This window comes from Miscanthus floridulus, unplaced genomic scaffold, assembly GCF_019320115.1.
Source record: "Miscanthus floridulus cultivar M001 unplaced genomic scaffold, ASM1932011v1 fs_914_1, whole genome shotgun sequence".
NCBI lineage: Eukaryota > Viridiplantae > Streptophyta > Magnoliopsida > Poales > Poaceae > Miscanthus > Miscanthus floridulus.
The window spans coordinates 70,604-96,687 of NW_027097445.1; the positions used below are offsets into that span (position 1 = coordinate 70,604).

Genomic DNA, 26,084 nt, shown 5'->3' on the forward strand with positions numbered 1-26,084 from the left:
GAATTCCATTATCATCGACCCTAAAGTGCTTGGTCTCCTGCTCTTTTATCTTCCACTTGATATGAAACACACCCACATCAGTCTTCTAGAGTTCGATAATTCGACTTCTAAGAGAGCAATCCACAGTGATATTGTGGAGTACTACAGGATGAATGAGGTGTGCCAGATGAAAGTCTTCACTAACTAAGGAATTGCAATGGGCCTTTCTGCTTAAGGCATCAGCAACCACATTGGCCTTGCCAGGATGGTAGTGCACTTGAAGGTTGTAGTCTTTGATTAATTCTAACCATCGTCGTTGACGCATGTTCAACTTGGGTTGAGTAAAAATGTACTTGAGACTTTTATGGTCAGTATAGATGTTGCACACATTACCTAGCAAGTAATGTCTCCAAATCTTCAGGGCATGAACAACCGCGGCTAGCTCTAAGTCATGGGTAGGATAATTGATTTCATGCTTTCGAAGCTGGCGCGAAGCATAAGCAATGACTCGGCCCTCCTGCATAAGAACACACCCCAAACCGGTGCCACATGCATCACAATAGACATCAAAAGGCTTCTCGATGTCAGGTTGTGCCAATACAGGAGCAGAAGTTAGTAAGGTTCGCAAAGTGTGGAAAGCCTCTTCACACTTCGGAGTCCACACAAACTTCTCATCCTTTTGAAGTAGTCGAGTCATGGGCATGGTGATTTTTGAGAAATCCAGGATAAATCGACGATAATAGCCAGCCAAACCTAGGAAACTTTGGACTTCAGTGACTGTAGTAGGTGCCTTCCACTCTAGGACTTCTTGCACCTTAGTAGGGTCAACCGAAATCCCATCTCCAGATAACACATGACCTAGAAAAGGTACCTTGTTCAACTAGAATTCGCACTTGCTGAACTTAGCATAAAGCTAGTTGTCACGTAATCGAGTTAAAACAATTCTCAGATGTTCAGCATGCTCTTCTTCATTCTGAGAATATACAAGGATATCATCAATGAACACGATGACAAACTTGTCCAACTCTGGCATGAATACCGAATTCATCAGGTACGTAAAGTGTGACGGAGCATTTGTCAACCCAAAGGACATGACAAGATATTCGAACAAGCCATAACGAGTAGAGAAAGTTGTCTTAGGTATATCTTCAGGACGAATTTTGATCTGATGGTAGCTAGACCTCAAATCGATCTTGGAGAATACCTTAGCTTTGGAGAGTTGATCAAACAAAATATCGATGCGAGGAAGAGGGTATTTGTTCTTGATAGTAACAGCATTAAGGGGGCGATAATCCACGCACATGCGTAGAGACTCATCCTTTTTCTTCACAAAGATAGCCGGACAACCCCAAGGAGAAGAACTAGGCTGAATCAGACCTTTCTTTAATAGCTCATTCAACTAAATCTTCAGCTCAGCCAACTCATTGGGCGGCATTCTATAGGGCCTTCGAGAAATAGGAGCCATACCCGGAATGAGTTCTATCTTGAATTCTACATCATGGTCTGGAGATAATCCAGGCAAGTCATCAGGGAAGACATCTGAAAACTCACAGACAACCGGTATATCCTCAATGGCTTTGGCTAGGGTAGCATTGGTTGTATTGTGGATAACGATATCATGAGGCAACTGCACTAGAAAACCCTTTTTATCCATAGGATCTCTCAACATTACCACACGGGTTGATGTATCGATCAACACTCCATTCCCGCTCATCCACTTCATCCCTAGGATTACATCGATTCCTACCCCCAGCAGAACTACAAGATCCATAAGGAACTCTCGATCCCTAATCTCAATCTTTACATCTTTAACTACTTAGTTAGTCATGATATTATTTCCAACAGCACTAATACAATAACCCCCCTTGACAATTGTAATCACATTCATCTTATGCTTAGATGCAAAAGTAGAACTCACAAAGGAATGCGAAGCACCAGAATCAAAGAGCACAACTGTAGGGTGATCATTAACAAGAAACTTACCAGCGGTGACCACTTCACCAGCAGGAATTTCCTCCATAGTAGTATAGTGAACATGCCCCTAACGGACGTTTCCCTAAGCATTCTGCTTGGGAGGATAGGGACAATTACTAGCCCAGTGACTAGGCTTGTTACAGTTCTAGCACGGCCTGTTAGCTGGTGGGACATTGGAGCTGCCCTGCCCAGAGGTATTCTTTAGCAAGGAAACCGTGTACCCCTTGCAGAAACCAGTTTTAGCTTGATTCTTCTTCTGAGGTGGGCGGTACAAGACATTAGCATTGGGTGGACGATATTGGGTTTTGGATACCACTGGTGCCTTAGACTGAGAAGCACCTGCCTCAAAGTTTCTTTTATGGGTCTTGGAAGCAGCATATACCTTATCATTATTCTCTAGAGTCAGGGTGTCACTGATAAACTCATTGAAGGTGACACACTTACAGTTTCCCATAGACTTCATCAGTTTAGGGAAAAGTCCCCTCTTGAAACTAGCTATCTTTTTGGCATCAGTATCAACAAACTTAGGAGCATACCTCGCCAAGTTGTTAAATGCCTAGAGGTATTCATTAAGACTCTTGTTGCCTTGAGTTAGCTTCATGAACTCGGTATGCTTAATTGCCATGAGACCAGGAGGGATAAAATGTCCCCTGAAAGCTTCCTGGAACTGGTCCCAAACTACCTCGATGTTTGCAGGGAAGGTGGTCCTGTGATGGGTCCACCAGATGCCTACAGGGCCTTGGAGCTGGTGTCCTGCATACGAGGCCTTCATACCTTCTGTCAATTGGAGCAATCCAAACCTTTGCTCTATCGTACTCAACCATTCATTAGCTTGTAATGGTTCTTCTGCCTCTCTAAAGATAGGAGGCTTTGTGTCCATGAAGTCCTTAAAGCTGCTATATTGGTTTGGCTCGAGTCCCTGGCAGACATGTCGATCATCGCGGTTAGCCAGTTGGCGCATAGCCTCAGCTAGCATGCGCTGACTTTCGATGACTGTCTGCATTAGCTCAGCTGGTGTGGGCGGTGGAGGAGGTGGTTGTTCCTCATCTCCAAGGCTACGACCGTGATGAAGATTATAAGCCATCTACAAAATGTATAGCCAATGAGCACTGACGATGTGGAAAATTTTGTAGATGAATTGTATAATTATGCCCAACTGAGTCCATTGGAGAGAATGAATTTATACAATCAACAGAGGCACAATCATTCATCACAATCACACAACTCATCAAGTGCATTAATTGACACATTAATGCGATGAACTTAACCAACAATGAGATCTATAGACCGCACAGACGGAAATTATCAAAGGCTCACATACGTGGAGCATAACACGTTTGATAGGTTACATCCAAGCCATAGAGGTTCCAAACTAACATCAAAGATATCATAGGGTTCGATATTACATCCCAACGATTAACTGATTACAAAGCTACTCGTTCATGCATGAGGATCAACAAAAGACTAGCTCTAGCGCATTAGCTAAATAGTAAGCTAAACTACGCATCGTCCTCGGAGTCAGTGTCGAAGATCTCTCCTCCATCTTCATCACTAGCAGGCTCTAACTCCTCATCTTCCTCCTCTTCCTCCTCTTCCGGTGGAACGTCCTTAGGTCCATTAACCTCAATGTCATCATCACCTTCAGCCATGATGACACCAGAGCCCATCTCATCCTCATCATCAAGGGGCAGGAGAGGGTGAAGCTGATTATGTAACAGGTGAACCTCCTCATGGAGATGGTCATTGTACTCTTTGGCAACTGCCAACTGTTGCTCCAGCTCTACCTGTCGTGCTCTCAACACATTCTCTTCGTGCCAGGCTTCATTCCGCTGGTTCAGCACATGAATCAACATACGTTCACAGTTGCGGTGAGCAACTGTCAACCTCTAAACCTCCAGGGTCTCTTGGTCCCGTTCCTGTGTTACTTGCTCTAAACGATGCTGAGCTGCACTCCTCTCAGCAGTCACCTGGGCCAGCTCTGCCCTTAGCCTTTCCTCCTCAGTAGGCTCAGGATGGGGCCCACGAGGAGCTAACTGGTGATGAGGCGCCCTACCTCCGGCGAACTTGCGAGCAGTGCATTTCGTGCGCACCATCTATAGCAAAAAGTTGCAACGTAAGGGGAGAATCATTTAAGGGATACGAAATTTAATTAGTCGAGACCATCAATTTTTTTAAAGGAGGGAGTAATGCAAGAATGCCATGTATGCTTGAACATGATGCATGCACAATCCGTACGTCCTCACAAACCTAGAAAAATTTAAAGGCTAGCGAAATATACGGTGGCATACATACGTTCTCTCATATACGGTAGCTAGTCGATCTACAACGATACGTTGTTAGTGTACCTACAGCAAATTTCATTTTAGCCCAATAATTTCCCAAAAAGGCATGTAAAGTAAGCAGTAAACTAAATACTTTCGTACATACATCCCCCAATGTATATACTCTAGTATCACAGCTACCCGACAGAGATACCCACACTTAAGTACTCTCATAGATACATGATCGAACATGTAAGTATGCGAGCAACCACAACTACTCTCCCCTAGACCGACGGTTGGACGGTCATGCTCTCACAACTCCCACTTACCAGAGCGTAGAGGTATTTTGATCTATACATTACCACCCAAGCGGATGGCATCCATACAATAGCATGCCGTATGGACAACGAAACAGAAACAAGTAGGAACCCCCAATTAGTACTTTAATAAGCCACCTAAGAGTCCTCATTTGGGCATAAAGGATATGACCACTGGCAACACTTAGTATTTAATTTAGAATTTTCACAAATACTTTTGTTTTAAATACACAAATGACATGTTTAGTGTTGAATCTTGCTCTGATGCTAGCTGTAACAGAACCGACCAAATTATAAGAACGTAAGTACAAAAATAATCACTGAAGTGATCAAATTCCTGTACTTAAGCTCCCATAATCCCGGTAGTCCGAAAATCACGAAGGATTTCAAACAACTCTCGGCATACAAACCAAGATCGTAGTGATTCAACACAACACATCATTCGTTACAACATTTCACAAGTGACATTCAGATTACATCCATCAGAGTTCAAATAAAATATTACAAACCAAGTTTAAATTTGCGGAAGCAACATAGTTTAGTACATAACTTCATAGTTTCGAATACATTGCCAGATCTTAGTCATGTCCCACAAAAGCATCATAAGGTACGAGAACTAGGAGAGACCGCGCCCAACGGTCTAGTCTTCATCCCCAGCTGGGAGAAGGCAATACTTGCAGCAACCAAAGTAGAACCGGTCATCTGCAATAGGTGGGAGATAAACCCTGAATACGAGAAGGTACTCAGCTAGACTTACCCGTCAAAACTAGAAATAAAGGACACCAAGGGTCATGCAAGGCTTATGAGGTGGGCTAGCTTGACACAGTTGCATAAAAGAGCTTATGAATATAGTGAACAATTAAAACTTAGCATCAAGCTTATCATCATTTACCTGTCCACTATATTAGCACATGTACTAGAGCATTCACTTATTAGGAGCAAACAATATTAACCATAGCAGGTATAATAAGGCTATCATCATCATATCATCATTTCTGAACCATTAGGTTATTTAGTGTATCTACTTTGGAGATAAGCCCGTCAAGTTCTCACTAACCGGGAGATACGGCGACTCGAATCGAATTACAACTCAGCTGAGGGGATATTCCTAACTCTCACCCTGGCATACTTTGCAAGGATAGCCGTGGGTCACCTTTGGGACAACTCAGGAACCAAATTCATGGGTTCGATCAGCGCCAGCACTCTCAGGGATTACTCTTCTGCCAGGACGATCAGGACTTTTAAATCACCTGCCCTTGGACTCACGCCTATGGCTCCCTTCCGAGGCGTACTTTATACTTATCGACTCCTGGCCTGAGGTGAGCTACTTGGCTTCATGGTCGGTCTTCGGACACGGCCAACTAAGAGAGAGGCATGCGTTCAACATGAATAGGAAAGGCTCTAAGATTCAGTCCTTAAGCGACATAGACGGAGTCACTACAAACCGGCAAGCCTCCACCCGGTCTTCATTTCAAATTAAGACAGGTTCTGTTCCACGATAGCAAATATAGCCAACCGTGCCATATGTATATTCCTATATCTCGCAGGTGACAGGAAATCACCTGACTTCTACCGCGTTTAAGCAGGGCTAAGCACTACACGAACCTGAGCTACATAGGATTCAGGGTATCAATATCTGGACAAGGATTGGATAACCAATGTAGCAAGTGTTTGCATCCAACACATAAACTTAATGCAACAATATATATGTAACAATAATACTTTAACTGCATTTCGGAAATTAGGAGGCTTAATATGCTTCGGGGCTTGCCTTTCACAAAGTTGCACGGACGGTGATCCGGGCACTCAACGGCGACCTCGTCTGGCACTTCTCCCGAGGGCTGCACCTCCTGAACCTCCGGTGTTGGCTGTTGCTGCTCCCCGCTCGGTTCCTCGAATTCCAGCAGTGTCACCCCTTCCGGTACACCTATTGCATGCCAATGCACAAGATAAATATCATGGATGCATAAGGAATGACATAATGCTCATGATGAATGGATACCAGTAAGTATTTAATGAAAACATCACTGGACACTCGTTTACCGATTAAGAACAGCTCTATTCAAATCTCTTTAAAACATGTATCTAACTTAACTTGAAGAACAAGATCAACTTACCTAACTTGCATAACCTAAGATAAAGATGCTTATCTTCAGTTAAAGGCCTAACACCTAGAAACATTACCACAAGCTTAGGAATAGTAAAGGCATACTTAAATCAACAGTTAAGGTTTCATATGCAAATGAGCAGTTCCTTAATTCAATCACAACAAGAGTTCTACAAATCCAAATGACTTGTAAGAGGACATTCTGGAAAGCTTATGAAATTCTCTACAAATCATTTGGAAACATGAAAGCACGATTCTTACGTTAACCAAATCGAATTCAAGTAAACCTAGAATCTATCCAGAAATGGCAGGTTTTCTAAATTAAATATTTAGTGATGATGCAAAAGCATAATTGGACCAAACCAAGTTTACCAACTTGTTGTGCATACTAGAGGAACATCATAAAGTATAGTGCCAACTTCTGAATAAATTATTTAATGTACTTTTCTAATTTATTCAGTTAATTAGGTGATTAAAGCAACATATAGTAAAACTGTACAGAAAAATCTACAAAAATTACAGTAGCTACCTCATGCTTCACATGGACTACCATAAAAATTTCAAAGCAATTGGTCAAGCAGAACTTGCTGTATCAAAAATAACAGATGGCAGGCTATTTCTAGCATAATTAGAAAACCCTATTGAAAGGTGTCAAGCAACAGATTTCATATTTTTCCTAGTATCATTCTAGCATAAGAATAGCACTCACCAAATTTTACCTTTACTGGATCTATAGAAAAATTATGAAAATTCACACAAGATCCATCCATGCAAACAAGAGAATTACCTAACTCTTTCCTATAGTGTCCAAAATGTATGAAAATTTAACTACAAGCTATTCATGATATGAGCAGTACACCATAAAAATTTCATGCCATTTGGATCTACACAGAAAAAGATATAATTACCCCTATTTCCCACATGATTAAAAGAGATAATTAGCAACTCCATTTTTCATAACAGAACTTGTCATAAATTATATTTTTAATATAAACTAGACATTAACAGGAACTCAACAAAATTGGTACCACATCATTTGGATCTACCAACTAAGAGATACACAATTTTGAATATGTACTCAAATCTGTGAAAAAGAATAAAACAAAACAAAATGAAAAACCTATCAGCTACTGGGCCGGCCCGGAAAGACTTGGTGGCCCGCAAAGCACGCGCCAGCGTAGCCCAGAACACGGTGTGGCCCAGGTCGGCTCCCGCCTGAGCACGGTGGATGACGAGCGGCTCGTGCAAGATAGAGAGACAGACAGGGGAGGAAAGAAGGACGACGACGTAGCTCGTCGCCGGTGGCAGCTCCGGCGAGGCCATCGGTACCAACGTGTTCACCTCACCCATGCGCACCTAGGGGTATCATCAATCGCGGCTATTACAGTGGCTAAGGGAAATGGCGATGGCCATGGCGGCGCACGGCCACGGGTTGACCGGCTTCGACGAGGCGACGGCATCACGGCCCTAGTGGCCTACCCTACGAGCATCAGCATCACTCACTGGACCCAGAGCAAGGGAAAGAGGGGACGATAAGAGGCTTGAGCGGCACATCCACGTGCGAGCTCGGCCGGCGGCGGTCATGGCGACCCAGTGGAGCCGCCGTCACGGTGAGTTCTACCTGAGGCGAAAACGAGATGACGGTGAGGTCGAGGACGTGGAGGAGCTCACGATGGTGTTGTGGTTCAGAGGAATCGGACAATGGCGCTCGGTTTCGGTGGATTTGGCTCGACGGTGGCCACGGCTTCCCGGTCACCGCGCTCACGTGGAAGGGGATGGCATAGGGTGAAATGGCGAGATGCAGAGCGAGTGAGCGAGGCGCTGGCTTTCATCAGGGAGCACAGACGCGCGATGTGGAGACGCTAGCAGAGCATGCACGCCACGCGGTGGTCAACCCCTGAACCGATCGGCCATGGCGTGCTCTAATGGTTTTTTGAAACGGCTGAATCGAAGTCCGATGGCACGACTGACAGCGTGACTTTGACGATCTATATCTCCCAAACTATGGCGATCTGGTTCATGGTATAGTTGACAAAATTGAAGATCTAAGTGAGGACTACAACTTTGTCAATTGGAGCTTGAGTTGGTTCGACCTGGTTAGGGAGATACAAGGCTCCAAACAATGATACAAGAAACTGAAAATCAACTCTTGGACTTAGAAAAATTCTAAGTGTAGAATTCAACCCCAAATCTGACTTGTGGGCCATGTTTGAGACTGTTCCACACATTTTCATGAGTTGGTCATAAAATAACTTTTGTTCCTTGATAAATTGGCTACAACTTTGGTAAAGGGTGCACAGCCATGCAAGATCTCTAGGTTGGACTTTTGAATCAGTCAAACAGTGGCACTCTATAGGTCACCCTAAGTCAAACCTCCACCTAGAGGGCATTTTAGTCACTTTGGTCCATATGAACAATGTCCCATCAATTACCCTAAGTGTAGTTAAGGTGTATTAGACCATAATTAACCACTCTACACAAGTGCTACACCAACTTCTAAGTATCACATGTGATGAAGCAACAAAACACTCAATTTTACTCTAATGTTGCAATTCCATGTTTCACATGTTTCATGACTTTGTTGTAATTTTAAACTTGTCATATTACTACCATGTTGCCATGTTTCAAGGTATTAGAAACTCATGTTGCACTACTACCATTCACAAGCAATCAAGTATGAAACAAACATAATTGAGAATGTTGCATATACATGTTTTAGTACAATGGCATGATGAGGTAGATGATGCACATGTTTATGAATTGAAATGCAATTTTGTGGGAGCCAAACGCCTAGGGTGTTACACAGATGAATGAAATGATACAGGCGAAAGGTGCAAGGAGGACAACCAAACATGCCGCATGAATGAGGTCAGACATCAAAACGGTGTGGAGACGGCCCGATTCGGTCTACCAATCACGCCCTTACTGTCTAGTATGGGAAATGCCAGCGCACGGACACCAGATGAGGATAAATTTCATTGGATGCTGGCCCGCACGCCTAATAAGTCCGCCTCGACGACTGACCCGCCCCCATCTGCGCACCGTGCGCCGTGCCCCCATCTCCATCGGTTCGCCCCGCACCTACAGGCGCACCCCGCCCCCATCCCCATCTGTTCGCCCCACCCCCGCCCCGTCGGTCCCCATCGCGCCGCACGCCACGTTCGCCGGACATCGGCTCGTCGCGCCCCACTCCCTGGCGCCCCCTGACTCTCCGAACAGCAGGAAACACATGGAACATGAAACACTTGAATGTAACATACGTCTGAAACAAATGAAACATCTAGAATATACGCTTGCAACATATGTGTAAAAACATATGTAACATCCAAATAGAATACTTGCAACTTGCAACATAAAAACACTTGTTGCAACAAAAGACTGAAATAGATGAAATATTTTGGAACATACTGTTGCAACATATGTGTAAAAACATATGCAACATCCATATTAAAACGCTTGCAACATACGTCTGAAAACATATGAAACGGTTTGAACAAACGCTTGCAACATGCGTCTGAAACACTTGCAACTTATGCAACATGTGTAACATCCCCTGATCTACTTTTGCAACATTCATATAAAACAATTGCAACATGCTCTGAAATGTCTGAAACATACATCTGCAACATAAGGGGAGAGAGAGGCCTGGCCAGTCGATTCCGGTCGACTGGGTGGGAGCTAGCGGCGAGCAGCTACGCGCGAGCACCACCCAGCACCAGCACCAGCGGCGCGTGCGAGCACCACCACCACCGAAGCCACCGACACCGGGCTTGGCTCGACGGCGATGGTGGGGGATGGGGGCGGGGAGCGCCATGACCGCTGGGGTGAGGGGGAAGCTCGGACACCGGGGTGAGAGAGGGCGCCGCCAGGGTGGGGAGGGTGCCGTGCCGGGAGAGTCGCCCACTCCCGTGTAACACCACCGCGCCACCTCCATGGATCTCGCTCCTGCTCTATGGCTCTTGTCGGGATGGGGAGAGGGCCGCCGGATTTGTGGGCATTTAAGGCTCCCGGTGAGGACGCCGGAGTGGGCGAGGACGCCGGCGTTGATGCACTGTGACAGGGGATGAGGAGCATGGAAGGAGTAAGGATGGAGAGGAGGAAATGAAGGGATAAGTTTTTTTTAATATACATATACGGACCAGAGCAAGCGGCGAGGATGAAAAAACTATCCGACGTTTGTGAGGTCTATCGGACACAAGACATGTAGCATTTCCAATTTTCAGACCCGGGCACCTCCGTGGCATCAGACGTCTACGTGAGTCGGCACTGATACGGTACACGTCGAACAGAAAAAAGAAAAGCAGCATAAAACGTTTGCAGAGTTTTTGCACGTGTCGCCCGGCAGAAGCCCACCAGCACAAATGCACACGCGATGCATCTTCTTCCACGCAAATATTAGATACTAGTATGGCGGCATGGCGCAGAACCGGAGACGCAGCACACATGGCGGCTTTGCATCAACAAAAGCCGCGACGCCGCAACGAAAAAGAGCCAGGGATAACGTTGTTTAACCAGGCAGGCAGATGGAGTCGTTCGGTGGGAAGCCAAGCGGCAGCGACGAAACGGTGCCAGCTCGACTCGATCAGCTCTCGATCGGGCTCATTTTACTCGCCGTGTCTCCGGTGCCGCCCGGCCGATGCGTGCGCGCGCACGCCCGAAAGCGAACCGGCCGTGCCGAGTCGCCGTGCAGCTAGCGACGCGCGCGTGCGGGCGGGGCGGGCGTTGACGTGACGGGATATATGCGCGGCCGACGCGCGGGGCGATGCGGAGGCGCGACACGCATCCGGGGGTTGGCACGCACGTTGCCGTCGCCGTCGCCGTCGCCCCCACCCCCACCGCCGGGAACGCAAAAAGCTGTGGCGCGCCGGGCTCCCTCTCGGCTTTGACTTGCCCGTTTCGGCGCGCCCGGCCGTAACGACACGTACGCGGCCAGGGGATCTGCTCTGCGCGTTTTCTTTCCCGTGCGGCGTGGATGCCTACCGTCCTACCGGGGGCCGGTTGCGGTGCCAGCGCACGGCCGGGGCAGAAAGTGGCGGACAGGAAGCTGCGGCCGGCGCTCGGAGAGAACAGAAGGCGCGCCGTGCCGGTGTCATTTGGCTAGCTCCGCGACATTGATCAGATGGCCTGGAAGACTGCCGGGCTGGGCAGGGATGCATTTTGAACTTCCCCAGGTACCCGCAAAACTAACGATGCAAGATTACACATGCACATGCATGTTTTGCTATCGAAGAATATAATCAGAGCACGAGTTCACGATAGATGTAAATGAACTACTACATATGTGAAGTGTCTAAAAACCAGAGGCTAGCAGCTTCACATCCGTGGCCGTGCGATGACGAGGATCTGAAAGCCACGGCTAGTCGACTAGCTCATGCGTAGCATGGCGACTGGTACGGTGAGACTTGCCAGCAGCATATGCGCATGCATGATTACGAAAGAAAGGAGGCCGTCTGTCCGCTTCCTCCGCTACCCGTCTCGACGGGATGGCAACCATGCCCTCGTAGGAGATTGCGCTCGATCATCATCAGTCATCAGCTTGCATATGAGAATGTGACGCCGACGATTAATCATCCCTTGCTCGATGGGCTCGTCGATCTGTGGGACCCACACCCACTTGGTTGGCACACAGCTCAAATCACAAGCAACTTAGAGCATCTCCAACCAAACCCTCAAATTTTGAACCCTTATCCTCGAAAATAAGGCTCCCTCATCCAGATTCCATCCCCTACTTAGCTGTGAACTCCATCCGATCCCTCATATTTGCCTCCCTACTTTCTTCCACCTCTATTTTATGCATATCTTGTAACTAACAAATCAACCATTTTTAATAGCTATATTAACGTTTATACTTTTGATTAATGGCTACATTCCAATGGCCATTTTTTGTAATGACAATTTTTTCAACGTTTCTTTTTTAGAAGTCCATATTCCAGCAAATTTGTTGCAACGTCTCTATTTCAAACGGCTCTATTTCAAACGAATCTATTTCCAACGGCTCTATTTCGAACGGCTCTATTTCAAATGGCTCTACTCCAAACGGCTATATTCCAACGTCTCCTGATTTTATCTTTATATATGCTTGCACACTCACCTGGTTCATACACCAACTCATTCGTTTTTTGCTCCTTCTCTACTCTGTTGTTCCTTCTCCACCAGAAATGAGTCGTCTCTCTCGCTTAGATTCATCCTCATCTTCAGATGATGATGATGAGCCTGAGCTCATCCTTAGTGCATTACACCAAGCCCACACTCAATATCTAACTTTGAATAATCCACGTTGGGGAGGTTCTATACCTGGCCGTAACTATATTCATAGAGAAAGAGAAAGTGGCCATTTTAGACTCTACAATGACTATTTCTCGGAGCATCCAACCTATGGGGAATCTATATTCCGACGCAGGTTTGCAAATATCTTGGTCAATTCATTTGCTCTCTTTTATTATGCTCTTTCTATGTGTAAGTTTTTTTATTCTCATTTCTTTGCTCAGGTTTAGAATGGCCCGTCCTCTGTTTCTTCGCATAATGCAAGCTATAGAACAACATGACAATTATTTTGTGCAAAAAAGAGATAGATGTGGACGACTTGGGTTATCATGTTTGCAGAAGGTTACTGCAGCATTGATGATGATCAGTTATGGAGTACCGGCAGATTTTATGGATCAATATATTCGCATTGGTGAAAGTACGGCCCTAGAGAGTCTTAAAAGGTTTGTTATAGCTGTAGTCGAAGTGTTTGGAGGTGAATACCTAAGATCTCCAAATGAGCATGATACTGCCAGATTACTTGCAATAGGTGAGCGCAGAGGTTTTCCAGGAATGCTTGGTAGCATAGATTGTATGCATTGGCAATGGAAAAACTGCCCTGTGGCATGGCATGGTCAATATACCGGTCATAAGCGTGAGCCCACTATCATCCTTGAAGCTGTTGCTTCCAAAGACCTCTGGATTTGGCATGCTTTTTTTGGTTTGCCAGGGTCTCTCAATGATATCAATGTTCTTCACCGTTCACATCTTTTCTCCAAGCTAGCCGAAGGGGAGGCTCCTCAAGTTAATTTTACCATCAATGATCATAATTATACAATGGGGTATTATCTAGCAGATGGTATATATCCCAAGTGGGCAACATTTGTAAAGACCATAACTAATCCGCATGGCAATAAGAGGAAATACTTCGCCAAGGCACAAGAAGCAGTACGGAAGGATGTGGAACGAGCCTTTGGAGTTTTACAAGCTCGTTTTGCCATTGTTCGTGGGCCAGCTCGTAGCTGGGATAAAGAAACACTTAGAGAAATTATGACAGCTTGTGTCATTATGCATAACATGATAGTCGAAGATGAGAGAAATGAAGAAGACGACTTCCACTACGAGGGTATTGGCCAGCTAGTGAGACCTACACAGCGTGAAGTTCGTAATCGCACACATGAGCTACATGAGTTCATGCAAGCTCATCACAATATTAGAAACATGGAAACCCACAGCCAGCTTAAGGAGGACCTAATTGAGCATCTCTGGCAACGTCATGCAGACTTGTACTAATCATGTACCATGTACTTTATTGAGGCTTGTAGTCATCATTTTACTATGTAATTTAGCACTATATAATTTATTCAGGCTTGTAATCATGTACTATGTAATTTATTATTGAGGCTTGTACTCATCGTTTTATTAAGCATGCACCATGTATCGTGCCTTCTATTTAAAGACACACATAGCTCATAGTCCACATATAGAGGCAACAAGAATTAAACTTAGTGGTTCGGACATATTGTTCTTACATAGGTCCTACAACAATACTTAAATGACACGATGGTTCACAAATATTGCCCCACACACATAATGCCCCACACATATAGCTGTCATCTCAAAGTGCTCCACCACCAAGACGAGCAATGATCTGATCTTGCATTGTCTTGTAGAATATTTGTTGCCGCTCACTCAAAGAACTAAGATCCATATTCATCACTTTCTCATCGTCCTGCCTTTGTTTCAGTTGTAGTTCTCGTTGCTTCAGATCAAGCTTCCTATTCTCTACTTCTTGCTTCAGTTCAAGCCTTCTAGTCTCTACAGCTAATCTTTGATCATTACGCTCTTTTTTCCTAATCTCTCTCAACTCTTCGGCCTTCTGTCTCTTGAGCCACATATTTTCCATTGCTTCCATGTATAGGTTTTCTCCATGAGCGACAAGATTTTTACCTCGGCGATCTTTCTCCTTCTTCTTACCGATAGGCCTATCTTTCCTTGGTGAAGTATGGCTGGGACCCTGCTCTTCATCACCAAGATGACTTTCATTGGTTTCAGGAGTACATGACCTTGGACCTTCCCTGGAAGATGACTTCTGTTTTTTTGCAGGTCTTTGGTTAGTCCACTTTTGTTCATGCTGCAATACATTCCAGCAATGCATCAATGAAAACGTTCTTTTTTTCTCATCTTTCTCCTTGTACATTTCAAGTGCTTGTTGTATCTACACAATTTAATATGTGTTACTAACCATGAATGCACATATACATTTCTAACAAATTGAAAGAAAATGCCTCTTACCTCATCTTGTTCAGTCACACCGCTTTGGTTTCTATTTTGAATCGCTGTTAACCATCCACAAAATCTGTTAACACTTTCATTAATGATACCCCAGCGATGAGAGAGAGAACTAATATTACGATCAGATTGAAAATCCTTGTGCTCATGGAAGTAATCATGAATTCGTTGCCAATAGGTAGCACGAGGTTGGTCGACGCCTTGAACTGCATCCAAGCTTACTTCTAGCCATGCTTCCACCAACATGTTATCCTCTTTTAAAGTGAAATTTTTTGATCTCTTCTTGCTTCCTTTCGTAGACTGAGAGGCTTGTTCAACAACATTCTGTCCTTCAGGTGAGATACCAAAATAAGACCCTGTGCCACATTGACCATTTCCATCTTCAGGTGAGATACCAAAATAATCAACCTCGGTGTTTTCCACATTGCTCCCAAAAACATCATCAAAGCTGGGCATTTCCATCTTCCTGTGCCACAGGCCCGTAACAAGTTATGCTATTAATTCCAGTTCCAATTAAGTACTACAACTTACCTGTATAAACAAAATAAAAATATGCAATGCTCTAGCCAACAGAGTCGGTCTTGCCCAGGAGAAGCAATAATCTGCTATCCAAAAAAATATGCAATGTATAAAAATATTCCACTATGATCTTATCAGAATCGCTGTCATCAAGCCCAGGAGAAGCAATAATCTGCTATCCAAAAAAATAGCAGCATACAAGCATTGAACGACAATGACCCTTTCTCTTCCTAAAAGGAAACATACTACTTTAGGAAGACTTCTGAAAAAGAGATAACATGTGCATTCTGATTTCAGAGAAACATACTACATTATATATCAGGATTAACATAAGAGAGGGTCAGCGACAAATAAATTTTATGCTTTGTGAGCAGTCTTGTCAGAAAAATAAATAAATATACATGTATATTGGGACATTTAGAAATTAATGACAATGAAGTTGATCAGACCTTGTATACCGATCAATTCTTTACATTACGAAAGGGCTGGGACTTGTTTATGGAAGCCTGAGGTGATGGTCATTACCCCTGAGCGATCAGTTTCATTGAGTAATAAACAGAAAAATAAAGCTATGAGTTTCCAGCTGCACAAAATAACTAATTTAATGCATGGCTGAAGAAGTAACGTGTTTGCATTTTTCTGTTTTCCAATCCATGAATAAATGCCCTTATAAATCTGTCGAATTTTAAACTGAGAAAATGTTATCCCCGTTCATTTGTAGGTGGTACCAGTATTTAAAACTAAGAAAATGTTATCCCCGTTCCACCCATGGGAACATGGGACAAACTGATGCCATTCCTAGCCCATGCCTGCGAAGGATCCAGATAACTTTGCCTAGTATCAAGGTGGCCACAAATGGTACTGCCGATATTTCAGATGAACGCAAAGTTGTTGGAGATTTCCACAGCAAAAACTAAGGAATGAGCACAGATGAGCTAAATGAATTGCAGCCAGATTGGTGCTTAAAGGCTGCTGCCTAGTACAAGACAGCAATCTAAATAAGAGCATCACACTCCCACAATCCCAGTAGCAGCATTCACTCTTGACACGGTTGAGCATTCAAGGCAGCACAGAAGCATGGGTCGAATTCCCCCGAGACTGAACAGATCGGAGCCGCGGCAAGACCAACAAACAACAATAGTGGCGTCAGTCCCCAAGGGGCAGCAAGATTTCGTGAAGAGAAGGAGGCCATGCGAGAATCATCAGATCCGGACGCGACAATCGCCCGCTCAACCCCCAAAACTAACCAAAATCGAGAAGCAGAGATTGACAGCAATCCAGAGAAGCCAAGATTCCGAGACACCGCGAGAAGAAGGAAGAAGATGAAAAAAAAAATCCCGCATCACAAATCCACCACCAACAATCGACAGAAGAGGGCGAGGAGGAGGGGCCAGGGGGCAGGCAGTAGCGCGGCGGAGCTTGCTGACCTGCCCAACCAGCGCACGAGCAGTGCTCGCTGCTCCAACTGACCATAGCTGATCTATCTTCTCCCCCACGATGGGATCTAGTAGATGCGGTCTCTCTCTCCTCGTCTCTACAGCTACTAAATACGATTGGAGGATGGGCATACCTGGTCGACGATAGAGCCGGCACGGCAGCGTCGGAGACCGGCAGCGTCGACGTAGAGCAGGCACGAGCGGAGATGTCCGAGCGCGCGCAGGCTCGCGGCGGTTGCTCCCGCCGTGGATGAGGGATCTCGTGCGGTCCCCTACATGTGAGGGATGGGAGGCGATGGATGAGGGTCTCTCATCGGGTGGGAGTCGGATGAGGGATCGGTTGGAGAGCTGTTTTTGTGGTTTGACCCTCAAAAGATGGATAAGGGGCTGAGTGAGGGATCGGTTGGAGATGCTCTTATTGCTACTAGCCCGCCCGGGGTCCGATCCGGCCACGACACATTTCCCTTTCCATCATGATCGTCTCGACTCGACTCGATCAGGAAGGAAAAAGAGCGAGCAAAACGCACGCACGAGAGATCGCAGAGTTCCCTGCAACAGATGATGATTCGCGTGCGTGTCCTTCAGCTGGCTGGCTCCTCCGGGCGTTTGCAGGCAGATGCGGCGGCTCCAGCTCTCTGATGAATCGATCGCTTCATGGGGTAGCATTCGCCCTTTTTCTGCATCGCTAGCTGCCAAGTGCGGTTAGCTGAAACGCATCTGGAATCACGTTTGTTCAGGTTGGTTTTGTCCCTACGTGGGTTCCCGGCCAACGATAATTCAAGGAAGACATACGCATCAATCGGCGCCAATCCAGTCTTCATAGAGCATTTTCTTGATGAATTGACCGAAAGAACTGCAAAGAAACTACTCGATCAGTTACCAAACCAAAGAGAAAAAGAAAAAGAAAAGTCCAGGCACGCACGTTTCAGCGGAGTACTTACTCCCTAGCTAGAATCTGATGCTTCAGCTCCTCTAGCTAATCTCAGAGAGAGCATCAGCATTATTTCACTATCCATGTACCTGGCCTACCCCTATCCAAATTACTAATCAATCATAGCATGGCGAATCGTTTTAGAATCTACTATGCGCTTTTTTATACACAAGAATACAAAATCAAAGATCACGAAACTTGTCGATCTACATATACACACACATATAAAATCTATATACATGAAATCAGGCAGGCATGAACTCGATCGTCACTACTCGCCACATATCATCTAGACGAGGCGACAAACAATGCATTTCTCGCGTACACGTACGTCCGCCCAGTCCAAAACATCGCAGCAGGGACAGGGGAGTGGACGCCCACACGGAATAATGTGCAGTAGCAGCCCTGTGCCCTGTCGTTGTACTCGATCGCACCCCGTTCGAGCCCCACACAGCGCCCAAGCCGATCCGTTGGTGCCAGCAGATGGCTCCGGCGTTTCTGCACTGACGACGGCCTCTGAGAAACGGACGAGCGTATAATTGGATTGGATTCTTGGCCTCCTTTGGATACATTTGCATGCAATGGAGTGCCGCGATCGTCCACTCCTCATCAACACAGCTGCTGTGTTGTGCAGTCTCTGAGCTCGGGTTCAGTTCATCGCCACTCATGCATGGACCCGTTGGCGTTTCAGGAGAGGAGATCGATCAAGCTGGATTCCGCTCTCTGCGCCCTCAGTTTTTGTCGGTAGGCCAAACTTTAGCAAGCGTGTGAGCGAAAATGGCAGCCGATTGTTTTTTGAGGGAACAATGGCAGGCGATTGTTGGCACAAAGCTAATGCTAAATCGTCAGCTCGCGTGTTTATTAGATCATTGGCGCCGTGGCTGAATCGGCCGGTGTGTGATATCTGTGTGCTCGAGTTTTCTGAAGATGTGCATGCAGAAAGAGAATTGATTAGTGTGGTCGCTTTCCACAGTTAATACCGAGCTTATGAGTTATGATGTGCTCAAACACAGGAATAGTGGCAGAATCGATGCGTTCAGGAGGGCGTCATTTTCTGTAGCACTCATTCAGCAGAGCGCGGGACAGTGGTTCAGAATGGATGGACATTGGACAGGGTAAAACATTTTGATCTTATCGGTACATGGAAAGGCTCTGAATAAGACTGGCAGCTGACTAGAAGCAGTGAAGGGGCTTTGTTTATGCACAATCTGGTACCAGATTTAGCGATGGCTAATGGAATTCCTCTCATTTAAAAAAACAATAAGAAGAGCTGGAGAGGAGAGGAGAGGAGTTCCTTGGCGCCACGTCTCTTTCTACTAAAAGGACGCCGTGCCGTTCCAGTATTTAAACCCGGCACCTCCCTCTCGCATTAGTTTCCCTCCCTCCCTTGATCGCTTTGTCACTTGAATCCGTGCCTGCTGCTCTAACAGGTAAGAAATTGGCTTATTGGAGCACTACTATTTTCTCTCTGTTATACTAAGAACTTCAGTGCTAGCTCTATCTATCTATTGATCTAGTATTGAGTACTTCTAGTTGCACCTATTAAAAGTTCATACGCGTTCTTAATTTCTGATTGTCCTGCCATGTACCTTTTTCACCCATTTTTTATGATGTGCCGATCTGTTTTATTCCAGAGGTTTGTTGTGTCTGTGGATTTTGATTAGTGCTGGCGCTGTTTAGCAGACCTAGTCCGTCTTATGCGAATTTCCATATAAATGTTCCACGACAGCAGCAGCTGCGGCTGGCACAAGAGCAGAGACTGCAATGGAGCAGGAGATGCACCGGCCCATGGAGCTGCCCCCGGGCTTCCGCTTCCACCCGACCGACGAGGAGCTCATCACGCACTACCTCGCCCGCAAGGTCGACGACGCCCGCTTCGCCGCGCTCGCCGTCGGCGAGGCCGACCTCAACAAGTGCGAGCCCTGGGACCTGCCATGTAAGCCCCCGGCTGCACCAGCACAACGTAATTGTTATTTATGCACGGATCATGCATGGCATGGCTGCTAAAGTAAGCATCGATCCGCATGGTGGTTTATTTGGTTGCGCATGCAGCGCTGGCGAAGATGGGGGAGAAGGAGTGGTACTTCTTCTGCCTCAAGGACCGCAAGTACCCGACGGGGCTGAGGACGAACAGGGCCACGGAGGCCGGGTACTGGAAGGCCACGGGCAAGGACAAGGACATCTTCAGGCAGGGCAACGGCAAGGCGCTCGTCGGTTCCAAGAAGACGCTCGTCTTCTACACGGGGAGGGCGCCCAAGGGCGAGAAGTCCGGCTGGGTCATGCACGAGTACCGCCTCCTCGGCAAGCTCCATGGCGCCATCGTCCCCCCCAAGGCCGCCGGCTCCAAGGTTGGATTGGTTCTTGCCCAATTTTAATTACTACGAGCATGCGCATGTGCATACATAATTCTCTCTCGCATCGTATCAAATGGATAGATAGATCACGTCTCCTAATTTGGAATTGGACCCTGTTTAATTTCTTTCTGTGGAGTGTGCAGAACGAGTGGGTGCTGTGCAGGGTGTTCAAGAAGAGCCTTGTCGTAGGTGGTGCAGCAGCTGCAGGCAAAAGGAGCGCCATGGAGATGTCCAAGATGGACGACATAGCGGCCATCTCTCACCTCCCTACGCTGATGGACGTGTCCGGCGCCGCCGTCAACCCCGCGGCGGCACACGTGACCTGCTTCTCCGAGGCGCTGGAGGGCCAGTTCTTCAACCAGCAGACGCCGCCGCCAGAAGCCGCCACGGACCACCTCGGCCTCGCCGCCTCCTCGCCGTTCCTGCTATCCAGCTTCGCGCATTACGGGCCGCTGCACCACGGCGGCGCGAGCCTGGTGCAGCTCCTGGAAGGCAGCGTGTACGGCGGCGGGCTTCCGGACATGTCCAACAAGCAACAGCAGCAGCCCGTGCCGGGGCCGGCGCCACCGTGCAGGAAGGGAAGCGAGCGGGAGCGGCTGAGCGCGTCGCAGGACACGGGGCTCACCTCCGACGTGAACCCCGAGATCTCCTCCTCCTCCGGCGCCCAACGGTTCGACCACGACCACCTCTGCTGGGGCTACTGAGCCGCACCGCACATCATCACGTCATTACTAGCGAATAGTATAGCACTGCTGTAAATAAGCATCTACTACATGTCTACATCTGTGTGAGGTCGATCGGTCGACCATCAATCGTGGCATGCATCGAGCTACGTTCCATTATTTGTTCGTGTGATTATTGTAGACGATTGTTAGTATTAGACGATTTGGGGGTGTGTAATTAGCATTATTGCTGTATTCACAATTTGGTGCAAAAGGGCCAAAAAAAAAAAGGACTAGTAGTAAGTAGTAGTAGTAGTGTGCATGATATCATCGCGCGCGAACGTACCTAAAAGTTTGACTTGTAATGATATGATACTCCTACTATAGTAGACGTAGTACGACCTAGTAGCTAATCTAGCATTAAAAGCTTGATTTTGGTGCTTGGTTGCTTCCAGAGGCTATACATGCTGCTGCCACTGCCATTGGCCCATGACCAGCACGTCTCAACCGTCGCACGCACGGATTTTTTTGTTTTTTTTTCCCTTTTTTTAAGATTTTCACAAATATATCCTGAGGGTATGCTTTCAAAATCTAGACTCTCACCTTGATGTCAGAGTAATTGACGTCGAGTTTACACGTCTCGGCGCCATAGTTTTTGGCGCCTAGGTCTTGGGGCCACGTCGGCACCAACGCAGAGTTAGTGACATGGCAGTTAGCTCGGCGCCGTGGATCCTGACGTCGTGGATATTGGCGCCGAGCTTGGCGCCAAAGATCTTGCCACCGAGCGGGCCTTACAGGTGGGCCCGTTTCCTTTCTCTCTTCCTTCCTTCCTTCCTTTTCCTCTCTTCCTTTCTCTCGCCTGACGCTTGCCGCCGTCGGCACCGCTCGTCCTCGCCGTCCCCCGCCCCGACTACCGTCGCCGCTCCCAGTCGGCCGTGCGCCCCGCCCCGCCCACCGGTTCGGCGCCCCGACCCACGCAGGCCGGCGCGGCTGTGCCCCGACTGTCACAGAACCGACCAATTTATAAGAGCACAAGTACAAAAACAATCTCCGAAACGATCAAATTCTCGAACTTGAACCCATATAAACCCGGTAGTCAACTGAAATCTCGAAGGATTTCAAACCAACTTGCATACAACCAAGATCACAGTAATTCAACATAACATATCGTACGTTACAACATTTCGTAGACGTTCGCAAATAGATTACATCATCGTAGAGTCATCGTTATTACAAAACAAGTCTTATAAAACATGCGGAAGCAAATAATTTAACTTACACACCCGAGTTCAAATACACATACTGGTTTGCTGACCACAACCCGCAAAAGCATTCAGATAAGAGAACAGAGATCATGCCAATGATCTAGTCTTCATCACCCGCCGGGTGGAGACAATACTTACAGAATCCCTGATATAGAAGGTCATCTACAACAAGAGGGAATAAACCCTGAGTACGGGAATGTACTCAGCTAGACTTACCCGTCGAAAACCAAACAAATGACACCAAGGATTATGCATAGCTTAATGTAGTAGATCTGGCTGACACTTTCTTTTTGCGGAAAAGCATAAGTAATAATGGTCAACTCTTAACCTAAACTAGCAGTGACTTTTTAGCCATTAACATGTCATCTATATTAGCACCTGTACTAAGCAATCATTTTATTAGGGTGCAAACATTAATAACCATATCAGGTATTCATTGTGGCAACCTTATCATTATCATCCATTTAACCATATCGTTAAATTAATTGAATCTACGTTGCCGCTGCTCAGTCAAGTTCTCACTATCCGGGAGAGACGGCGATTCGAATTGATTCCTATCCAGCTGGAGGGATATTTCTAACACAAACACTGCTTCCCCCGTCAAGGTCGCAAACAAGTCACCTTTGATACAACTCAGGAGAAAAATAAAAGAAAAGACGCGGGTCCGGGCCGCCCTGTATTTTTAGAGAACCACTCTGCCAGGAAGTGCAGGATTTTAAGCACCTGACTCCCCTTGGACTTATGCCAATGGTTCTCCGCACATCCTTACTACCTCTAAAATGCATCCAACCCCCACGGATCTCAGCCTAAGTTGAGCTACTCGGCTTCGCGGTCGGAATGACTTATCCGGCTAGCTAAGTGTTTGCTGCGTTCAACATGACATGAGGACGTACAGCGTATCGGTCCTTAAACGACTCAGACAGAGTCACTATGTTCAAACCTACACAAAGCTCCGCCCGGTCTTAATTCATTATTCACATGGTTCTTTTCCATGATAGCAAATATAGCCAACCGTGATCCACCTCATCCTAAAGCTCGCAGGTGATAGGAAATCACCTGACTTCTACCGCACTAAGCATGGCTAAGCATTTAACCCGTTCCTGAACTTAAATAGGATTCTAGTGCGATATCTGGACAAGGATGGATATATAATGCAACAATTAGTTCCAACCAATTCCTATACTTAATGCATCATCAACGAATAAAAGATACTCAAGGTATTTGTAAAACATGGGAGGCTTAATATGCTCCGGAGCTTGCCTTTCAGGAACGAGGAAGGCTGGTGGTCAGGGCACTTGGGCAACTCCTCCGCGACGGTTGCTTCGTCGGCTTCCTGCACCTCGGGCTCCTCCTCCTGGTTGGCTCCCTCGAACTCCAGCAACGTCACTCCCTCTGGCACACATATTGCATGAATGCGCAAGATAAATATCATGGATGCACATGAATGAATGTCAGGGATGCTCAGGGAATGCACATGTTCACTGTAGTCTGCATATTCCAACTTAAGCCCTATTCAAATCACTTTACTTACCAAGTTTATACAACCTAATGTATAATTGCTCATCTTCAGTTAATGACCTAGCACCTGCACCTAAGCATATTCTCAAGTTAGGCTAACCCCTAAACAATCAACGAGAACATTGCATCAAGCATACACTCAAGCATTTGTATTTCAGGAAAATAAAGACTATGTAGTGGTACAGTAAACTAGCCATAACTGGAGATTTATAAATCCAAAAGACATGCAACAAGACAATTTGGAAAGCTTATGAAATTGTCTACAATTCATTTTCAGACCTCAAAGCATGATTCAAACCTTTACCAGGTCGAAATCCTCAATCAACAGAACTCTGTCTTCCTAAGGCAGAGAGTAGGCAAAACTGGAACCTAACTTTAAACAGCTGTAGTTTCTAAACTACTAGACCAAATGCCATCAAATTTTGACAGGAGCTAGATACATAAATTATCTACAACTCTTGTATTCATCACATTCATAGCAAATCAAAATATCATGGGGAACTTTCTAAAGTCCCCAGATCTGTCCAGAGAGACATAATGCAAACGAAATAATTATTAACTTATGATGTAAACAAATAATTGGACAAAACTAACTCTACTCACTTATTACACATATCACAAGAACACCAGAAAGTAGGGTGTTCATCACCCAAACATTTCTTCGCATACTTTTCTTAATTTATTTAATTAATTAGAGGAAATGGTAAACATATATGAAAACTACACCATTAAATCTACAAAAATTACAGTAGATACTACATGCTCTAAGTAGACTACCATAAAAATTTCACACCATTTGAGTAAGTATAACAGCCTACACAAAAATGATAAGGCATAATGACTTAAAATGGCATAATTAGGAAACCTTAGTGAAAAGTGTCAAGCAACAAATTTTATATTTTTCCTAGCATACCTTAAGGTACTAAGATACTACCCACCAAGTTTCACGGTCATAGAATGCCTAGATAATTTACAAAAATTCATACAAGTATCCATCAATGATAAAAGGAAAATCTATAACTCAAAAACCCTACATGCAATGACTCTCAAATTTTAACCAGAGCTTCTACTAAGCAAGACTAGCTTACCCACAAAATTTCATAATTTTTGGATCATAGAAACTCAAGATATAATTCAAACAAGTTTGCATGCATTTGAAAACACATTTCAAGTTCCTATTTAATTCATCAAAAATTTCTACATCATATGCTCATATCATATTTTTCTTAAATACTAGACCTCCCAGTGAGTCTAACAAAATTTGAATCACCCCATTTGGATCTACACATTTGGAGTTACAAAATTTACAAAACAACATTCAAAACTAGAAATTTGAACTATCCTTTTGAACAAATAGTCACTGACGCGTGGGACCCGGGTGTCAGCCGACCCCACCCGTCAGCGATACAGAACAGAGGAGGCGGCGTTCGATGGCGCGGTGGTGGTCTTGCTCACCGACGGCGAGGACTCCGACGACACCAAGGCCACCTACATGCTCTACGTGATGAGAGGAACTGATTAGTGCAAGTGGCAAGACCTAAGACCTAGCGGAGGGGGCTCGTCGCCGGTGATGGCGGCACGGCAGAGCTTTGACGCGAGCTGCCAGCGATGGCAAGCCATGGCTGGCTCAACCGAGCTCAGTATGAGCTTCTGGAGGTCACTACCGTGCTACCCAAGCAAAGAAAAGGGGATGGGAAAGCCTCGGTGGTAGTTGGCCGCATAGAGCTCCAACTCCGATAAGACCCCGTCATGGCGGGTGGTGGTGGAAATGGCTAATGCGCCCTTACCAAGACCCAATCGGCATGGCTGAGAGGTGGAGGAGGTAGAGGAGAACACGACAGAGCTATGGTGAAGACATAGTTTGCGTTTTTGCGGCGGTGAGCTCGCACGAGCTCGTCGGAGCTGCTACGGCTGTTGCTGCGGCACTTCGGGCGAGTGGAGGAAGCAGAGGAAGTGGAAATTGGACTGGCGAGCTAGTTGATAGGCGTGTGGGGGGTTAATGTCATGGCCTGCCATGCCAGGACGCCCGCGGCGTGTGGCTGCGCGTTCAGGCGATCAGCGACGGGTGGCGTCATGCGGCGGTGATTTTCTAAACTCGGTCGGCACTGTAGCGTGTCTGAAACGGCGATTCAGTTAACCATCGACGACTGACAGTGAGACTTGACAGCGTTTGATCTCTTAAACCGTGATGAATTAGTGGAAGAAATGTACATGAAAGTTGTAGAG

The 26,084-nt window shown here is 46.1% G+C and overlaps 3 protein-coding genes across 6 annotated transcripts; 2 read left to right on the forward strand and 1 right to left on the reverse strand.

Moving 5' to 3' along the window:
- The first annotated feature begins 12,916 nt into the window (after positions 1-12,916).
- On the forward strand, positions 12,917-14,174 carry LOC136533543 (protein ALP1-like). Its single transcript, XM_066526101.1, has 2 exons — positions 12,917-13,038; positions 13,127-14,174. The coding sequence occupies exon 2, from the start codon at positions 13,134-13,136 to the stop codon at positions 14,172-14,174; it is 1,041 nt and encodes a 346-aa protein (XP_066382198.1). The 5' UTR covers positions 12,917-13,038; positions 13,127-13,133.
- A 310-nt stretch (positions 14,175-14,484) lies between these two features.
- On the reverse strand, positions 14,485-17,372 carry LOC136533544 (glutathione S-transferase T3-like). The gene is made up of 3 exons (XM_066526102.1): positions 17,263-17,372; positions 15,177-15,639; positions 14,485-15,099 (listed from the first exon to the last, which is right to left on the reverse strand). Exons 2-3 carry the CDS (start codon positions 15,633-15,635, stop codon positions 14,500-14,502), a joined length of 1,059 nt encoding a protein of 352 aa, XP_066382199.1. The 5' UTR covers positions 15,636-15,639; positions 17,263-17,372; the 3' UTR covers positions 14,485-14,499.
- Positions 17,373-19,332: 1,960 nt separating this feature from the next.
- LOC136533547 (NAC domain-containing protein 4-like) lies at positions 19,333-21,349 on the forward strand. 4 transcript variants are annotated; one of them, XM_066526106.1, is made up of 4 exons: positions 19,333-19,489; positions 19,792-19,995; positions 20,112-20,407; positions 20,557-21,349. In XM_066526106.1, the coding sequence occupies exons 2-4, from the start codon at positions 19,824-19,826 to the stop codon at positions 21,115-21,117; spliced, it is 1,029 nt and encodes a 342-aa protein (XP_066382203.1). In that variant the 5' UTR covers positions 19,333-19,489; positions 19,792-19,823; the 3' UTR covers positions 21,118-21,349. The 4 variants fall into 4 exon arrangements, with proteins under 4 accessions (XP_066382203.1, XP_066382205.1, XP_066382202.1 ...); XM_066526108.1 differs by having other exon boundaries at positions 19,337-19,489; positions 19,789-19,995; XM_066526105.1 differs by having other exon boundaries at positions 19,369-19,489; positions 19,694-19,995.
- Positions 21,350-26,084: the final 4,735 nt, after the last annotated feature.